We start from the raw sequence: 7,653 nt of genomic DNA on the forward strand, positions 1-7,653 counted from the left end.
TTGCTGATGAGAGTACAGTGGGCTAGGTAAGTAAAAAGTTACACACAAAGTGAAACATAAAAAAATATATGTAATGTGACATTATTTACAAATACTTTTGTTAATGTTTCAAGATGACATTTTATTTTGGTTAAGTTATACTTTAGGCTTACTGGCCCTTTAACCTACAGCTATCCAGCTGTTGTTAACTTACACTTCCTATGGTTCTATGTAATCCTTTGCCTTCTGCTAGTAAACCACAAAATTCCTCATCCCTCAGTGATGTCACTAGCTCCTAATGAATGGGCTTCATTCTTAGGAACAGCCCACAAAATGGCTGCTTCCTCAGTTTGTAGGTGAGGGCATTTTAATGATAACTACAGGAAGTTCTGGGTAAAAAAAAAAAAATGAATTCAACTTATTACATTTGAAGAAGTTAGTAGGATCAGCCAAGTATTAACCACTAAAGTGTATATGAAGGTGTTTGAAATTAGTTTACAGATTGTTTCTTTAGCCGAGTGTTTCCGAATGGCAAACTGCACAGTTCTGAGGTGATGATGCATGCTGTCAGTGCAACATTAAAGTGAATGGAACACTGACGATCTTATGTTGCCCTTTAGCATAGCAACCACAGCCATATGACAACCAATATAAATAGTGGGGGAACCATATTTACCAGCCATAAACATAACACATACTTATTTATATTAGTAAGGTGCTGAAATGTATAAGAACAAGATATTGTATTTCATTAATACAACTTAAACTAGACTCAGAGAACAGTTCTATTTGGATAGATAATCCTTTCAGACAAACATAAGGCTGCAAAGCTAGATACACCTAGTATTTTTATAAGAGCAAAACCTCCCAGCAGCCCATAGTAGTCAATGATATACATTAGAATTGTACTCTCCTTAAGAGTAATGTAAACCTAAAGAAAAAAAATATATATATCTGGGTGGCAGATATGCTGGGACTTCTGGTTCCACAACAGCAGACTACAGGAGCCTGTTAAAGATCATACAGATACTATCCTTTTTCAGAGAGAATCTTTACATTTTTAGGACCAATTGTAGGACAAAGAGGAAACACCAAAACACTTTCTACTTGTTCTTAACAAAAATATTTTTTTTTTTTCCATTTTTAATTTGAAAATTAATAAAAATCAACATATATTTAAAAAAAACAAATAGGATTCTTGGGAAGACCGGTTCATATTGAAGTCCCTTGAATGTACACAAGTTCTACAGGTTTCTGCAGAGCATAAAACACATCCCTCTCCATTTTTTGACACACATATAAATGTATTTGTCAGTTGTTGAATCTGTACCATTATCCCTTGTGTAGCCAACGTTTGTCTCCAGCCAACTCCTCTCATCTAGATCTGTGAATATGCGTTTGTCTGGTTTCAAATCATCCCTCACAAACAATTAAAAAAAACAGCAAAAAAAAAAAAAAAACGAAAAAACCCAGCTGGCTGTAATTCATGCACAGAATGGGAAGTTAAAAAATAAAACCCGACTCTCCCCCCAAAAATCCAGTTTTGTCTTGCTGACAGAAACTACAGCAGCAGCAATAGAATAGATCTTAAGATGTTGAGATTCTGACACACACAAACACAATTCGATGATCTCAAAGTTCTTTGGTTGGCTTACATGAAATTAAAAACTACTAAAATTCCACTATGTAGCGGAGCAACAGAAAAAAAAAAAATATATATATATATATATAAAAAAAAAATACTGTATATGTATTATTCAGGAAAAAAACAGAAGTCTAAATATCTGCAATTATTCAAAAGGCACGGTCAAGTCACTGAAATAGTTGAAGAAAAGAAGGTCTATTTTTCCATGGAAGTTTCCTGCATCTCTTCAATTTTTTAACCCCATATTTTAAATAGAAATATATAATTTACAAAAATTCTATTTACAGTCTTAATTACAACTCCAGAAAGATGTGCCTGAAGGTATCATATGGAGAGCTACACAGACAGCGTAGTGACAAAGAATTGGGAGGGGGGGGGGGGGGGGGGGGAGAATAGTCTGGAGAATATATAGTCTAAGATTGATTATAGGTCCCATCAGGAGTCTCTCAGTCCTCACACAGTTGTTTCTCCATGTTTGCTGTTGGTAAGCCTGGTGTAAAACTTTCTCCATGAGTGAAGGGTTTTGCCTGACCATATCCAGAAACCTGAAGTAATGCCAACAATGAGGGTCATTAGATACTTAATCATGTAAACTGTAAAGTCTGGCGTCATGCGAGGAGTGTATTGCAGTGGGCATGGTATAGCTAGGCTCTTGCAATTCTGGCTCACCCAGCTACGTTCCCAGTGCTCCCTGAAGGCCTGCTCATAGAAGTAACAAGCAATGACAATTGTGGCGGGTACAGTATACAGAACACTGAAGACACCAATCCGCACCATTAGCCGCTCCAGCTTCTCTGTCTTTGTGCCATCATGCTTCATGATGGTCCGGATTCTGAATAGGGATACAAAACCAGCAAGGAGAAATGAGGTTCCAATGAAGAGGTAGACAAAGAGAGGGGCCAGCACAAAGCCCCTCAGCGGATCAATACTATTTAGTCCTACAAAGCAAACTCCACTGAGAAGATCTCCATCAATCTGTCCCATGGCCAGGATAGTTATGGTCTTCACAGCTGGCACTGCCCATGCTGCCAGATGGAAGTACTGAGAGTTTGCTTCTATTGCCTCATGCCCCCACTTCATGCCAGCAGCCAGGAACCAGGTTAAAGACAGAATGACCCACCAGATGGAGCTTGCCATACTGAAGAAGTAAAGCATCATAAAAAGGATAGTGCACCCTTCCTTCTTGGTACCCTGCACAACAGTTTTATATCCATCCTCTGAGAATCCCTCATTGCAAACAACTTTATCCCCAAGAACAAACCCTGCAATGTAGGCCACTGACACCATGGTATAGCATCCAGACAAGAAAATTATGGGCCTTTCAGGATAACGAAACCTCTGCATGTCAACTAAATAAGTAGTCACTGTGAAGAAAGTTGAGGCACAACAAAGTACAGACCAAATAAGAATCCAAACCCGAGCAAAACGGATTTCATCTTGACTGAAGAACATAAAACCATCATTCTTAGAAGGTTCACATGGGGCAGCACAGTCCTTCTCTCCTAAAAAACGGTAGTTCAGGTAAGTAGGTACTTTCAGCACCCGAGGGCAGTGGAAGGGACGATCAAGTGTGGCATAGATTGGTGGCTCAGGGGTGCCATGTTGTGGTGGTCTAGTAGTAATTGGACCTCCATCTTCTGAGTGGTTCTGCCCAACACAAATCTGCTCTGCACCATGACGAGGAAAGTTCTCACATCTTAACCTCTCTGGCCATTGGAAGCCAAACTTATTCATGAGGGCCTCACACCCATGTCTTGCACGTTCACAAATAGATCGGCATGGAGGAATAGCTTGCTCCAACACTGTGCATACTGGGGCATACATTGAACATAGAAAGAAACGCAGTTCTGAAGAACACTGGACCTTTACCAATGGGTAGAACTGGTGGACCTCCAGGCCAGCATCTTCCTGATTGGTGTGCCCTAAGAGGTTGGGCATTATGGTCTGGTTATAGGCAATGTCTGTACACAGAGGAATGGAGATGGGCTGACAGAAGCCATGCTCTGGCACGGAGATACCTTTTTCACCATGGAGTTGGGCAGTGGCCAGTATGCATAGGGTAAGAAATGAGCTCAGGAATTGGGGAAGGGTGGCTGTCCGCGCACCCTGCATGGTTGAGGCAGTGGTAAAGTGTTGTACAATCACCTGTTCTGTGGGATCCAGTCAATGGACTAGCCTTGAGCCACAAGTGGAGTCCGAGGGTTTGCAGCTTTCACGGGTGGTCTGTCTGCTTCAAGTCCAGTTGTCGATGGAATTGAATCAATTTCGTCCACTCTTCAGGTGTTTATCGAGATCACACAGCTTAGTCCCACTGCGCTCAGCACCGCAGCAACACTGTGTGTGTACTCTGTATCACCTCCCTTCTTGGAGCTGCCTGCCCCGGGCTACGTCCTTACTTTCCCGATCTTTGCCACGAGTTACCGCCTTCCCATTCAGCCGTGAAAACATGTATGTATCACCACTTTAGCAACAAGCAGCTACGATCCGGGTACCTTAGAGCCGAGTATCGCAGCTCTGCTTCCTCCGGTTCTGATTCGGATCACTTTCTCTTTGTGCTCCGCTTCTCTAGTCACTTCTGAACAATCAGTTTCAAGGCACCCTCTATCCCGAGACCGGATACTTTCCAGTGAAAACTAAGGGGCCGCCTTGAAACCGCCCCTCATCCCCCTCCTGTCAGGTCCAAAAACCCTTCCCCAAAAATCCCACCTCACCAATCAGAAGCTAGCACTTAGAATGGAGGGAGGGCTACACACCCCTCTGGATAATCAGCAGCATGTCTATAGGATTAGGGAACTTTAGTCTCCGACCCTACCCCCATCCCATAAAGTGCTAGTAACCCTGTATCCGATTACTCTGCTGCATAAGTATGAATCCCTACCCTACGCAATACACATACTGGAATAAAACACAACTTTTCAAACAAACGCAATCTCACTCCAGCACAAAGTGCTCTCATTTTAGTATGCAAATCAAACTGCCACCCTTCCACATGTAAATCCCAACAATGCTGTAATTTAAGTAGGATGATCGCCATTAATTCACAGATCCCTAATCTCATCCTATTACACACTCCTTTCGCGAATGACTAAATCCATCACCCTATGATTCTCAACAGAAACTCAACTGATGCGTCTTCATTTTGTATTGTGTGTACCTTCATTTGCTCTTGCTTTTCTACAGTTACCTAGCACTGAAGTAGGTTTATCTGCACAGGCTGATAAAGAGTCTGTTTATTGAGCTATTGAAATGAATGTTCAATGAGCTTTCCCAGTAAAGAGTTGTTGGTTTGTGTAAGTAAAATCGTTTTGTGTGTAGTTGTTAATTTGTTCAAAATGACTTGTGGGTGTGTCTTCTTTGTATCACTGGTGGAGATGTACTATAGCGGCATATATCATCCTGAGGCAGGAAGCAATAACGCCCAGATGTATTAACATCTGATAGTATATAGATCCCCTTCAGTAGATGTACCTGGAAGTGACGTGGAGTGAGGGTGGAAGTGCGGTTCTATACCCATAAAGGCCACCAAATGAAGAAATTTGTCCCCTTGCAGGCTCGCTTCACTCACCATAGGTTTATGTTCCCCCTCTATACCCACGTGGATAGTAAGTAATGACGTTGGACAGTAACTGTTGACGTCAGGGTTCATCTACCGAAAAGGAATCCGCTACCATTAACATCTCAAATGCCGAAATGGGGGAGAGAAAACTCCTCCCTCCGACGATCTGTGCAAGACCCACAGTGCATCAGCCTAGCCCTACTATGCATGCGCAAGATCTCACAGAAATCGCAAGATCTTGTGCGCAGCAGGAAACCCCACAAAAACTGCCCCAGATTAGTGCACATACCAGCAGGTAATCCTGCTGGAATCGGTATGTAATGCCGGCTGTCGGGATGCCTTCTGTCAAAATACTGGCAGCGGCATCCTGATGGTTGGTATCCCGATAGGGGTCAGGTAAGTATACTTACCCTTCCCCCTTCTCCTCCTAACCCTCTCCATTAGTGCCTAAACCTAACCCCTATGGGTGCCTAACCCTAACCTCCCACCCCAAAAAAAAACATCCATAACCCTGCTACATTGCCTAAACCTAACACCCCCCCTCAGCGGCTAACACTAAGGGCACCCCGGAGTTACCTCATTCTGCTGGCATCCTTCTGGATTCCGGCGTTGGGATTAAGATAGGCGTCAGTATTTCAACTCCTATCTTAAGTCCAGGGCCGCAACTAGGGTGGGGCTAGAGGTGCACGTGCACCGGGTGCCGGAATGCAGGGGGTGAAAAAGGGATGACTCACGGTGGCTTGGGGGCTGCAGAGTCAGAAAACGGCCATCCAAAAATGGCCGCCGCCAAGGAGGAGACAGATGCTAGAAGTCCTTACTGGACATCTAGTGTCTGTCTCCTCCTTGGCGGTGGCCATTTTTGGATGGTCATTTTCAGCAGATTCCACGCATAGACCAGTGTTGGCTAACCTTGACACTCCAGCTGTTGTGGAACTATATATCCCAGCACGCCCTGCCACAGTTTTAGCATGCCCTAATAGCAAAACTGTAGCAGTGCATGCTGGGTTATGTAGTTCCATAACAGCTGGAGTGTCAAGGTTAGCCAACACTGGCATAGACTATGCGGAAAACGGCCATCCAAAAATGGCCGCCGCCAAGGAGGAGACAGACACTAGAGGTCCTACTGGACCTCTACTGTCTGTTAGGCCAGCGCAAGTGCCGGGAGAAGATGCTGAAAGCTGCATCTTCTCCCGTGAAACCCCGTGGCAACGAGCATAAACCCCATGGCAACGAGCATGTAACCCCTGGCAACGAGCATAAACCCCATGGCAACGAGCATGTAACCCCTGGCAACGAGCATGAATCCCCCTGGCAATGAGCATGAAACCCCCTGGCAACGAGCATGGAACCCCCTGACAACGAGCAGGTGATTTTAAAGTAATTAGAAGCCTTACTGTGGGGCATAAAATGGTGTCAGGCAAATATGTAAGTGGCACTTTGGTAATAGGCATTACAGTGTGTGGCATAATGTGTAATGGCCATTATTGTGTGTGGAATAATGTAAGTCACTATACCAGGAACGCTTGACTAGTGCACTGCCTTATGGAGGAGCAAGGACAAAATCCAGGTACAGGAAGGGAGGGGGCGCAAAATTGCTACCTTGCACCGGGTGACAAATATCCTAGTTTCGGCCCTGTTAAGTCCCATGTCGGACTTTCAGTGTCGGGATTCAGACCGGCGGCATGCCGTCCGCTGGTCTGATAACTACATCCCATCCGGCCAATATGTGAAAAACTATAAGCCACACAAGTGCGCTTATTGTTTTTTAAATAACATCTGAATGAGTTTGCTATTGTATGGCGACAGCTGAATCATTAGATGTTTGCAGATAGCGTAGAGAAATGTGATTTTCTCTATGTTATCTGCTTTCATACATACCAATGTTCATTGTAAATGTCAAATAGCGCTGGTTATAGCGCATTTGGCACTTACCCCCTCTTCTTACATCACCCACACTATGATTTGCTTGTTATAATATTGCAATGCATGGCTGTCAGATGTTCGTAAATTACTGACAGTCAATAAACACTAATTGATTTGTCCATAGTACAGATTTCAAAATATCATTAATAAGACATCAACAAAAACTACTATTCTATACATGAGATGCACAATCCGTGCTGTGGGCCTGTATAGGGCTTTGTAACTCTATGACCCCCCCTCCAGATATTTTCATTATGCATAGGAAATATGTCTGTAAAAACTGTGGTTGTCCATAAACCCTTATAAAGTGTGAGTACAAATATTTGGAAGGTTGTCAACCCTGCTGGAATGCATATAGCAAAAAAAAAATCTGCATTATACATTTGTTTTCGGGATTCTTAGGGTCCTGTTTATCAAATCCCCTTGGATCCAGAAATAATGTATAAACAGCAGTTTCCGCATTATTTAAGTAAAGTATTTAGCAATGTCAAAAGTAAGAGATTTTGAAGACGTCTTTTGTATTAGGTACTCAAATCGCAGCATACCATCC

The 7,653-nt window shown here is 43.3% G+C and overlaps 1 protein-coding gene across 1 annotated transcript; it reads right to left on the reverse strand.

Moving 5' to 3' along the window:
* Nucleotides 1-1,091: 1,091 nt before the first annotated feature.
* FZD2 (frizzled class receptor 2) lies at nt 1,092-4,237 on the reverse strand. The gene has a single exon (XM_088470658.1). It carries the CDS (start codon nt 3,734-3,736, stop codon nt 2,078-2,080), a length of 1,659 nt encoding a protein of 552 aa, XP_088326784.1. The 5' UTR covers nt 3,737-4,237; the 3' UTR covers nt 1,092-2,077.
* Nucleotides 4,238-7,653: the final 3,416 nt, after the last annotated feature.

This window comes from Taudactylus pleione, unplaced genomic scaffold, assembly GCF_031769625.1.
Source record: "Taudactylus pleione unplaced genomic scaffold, aTauple2 ptg000102l, whole genome shotgun sequence".
In the NCBI taxonomy this organism is placed as follows: domain Eukaryota; kingdom Metazoa; phylum Chordata; class Amphibia; order Anura; family Myobatrachidae; genus Taudactylus; species Taudactylus pleione.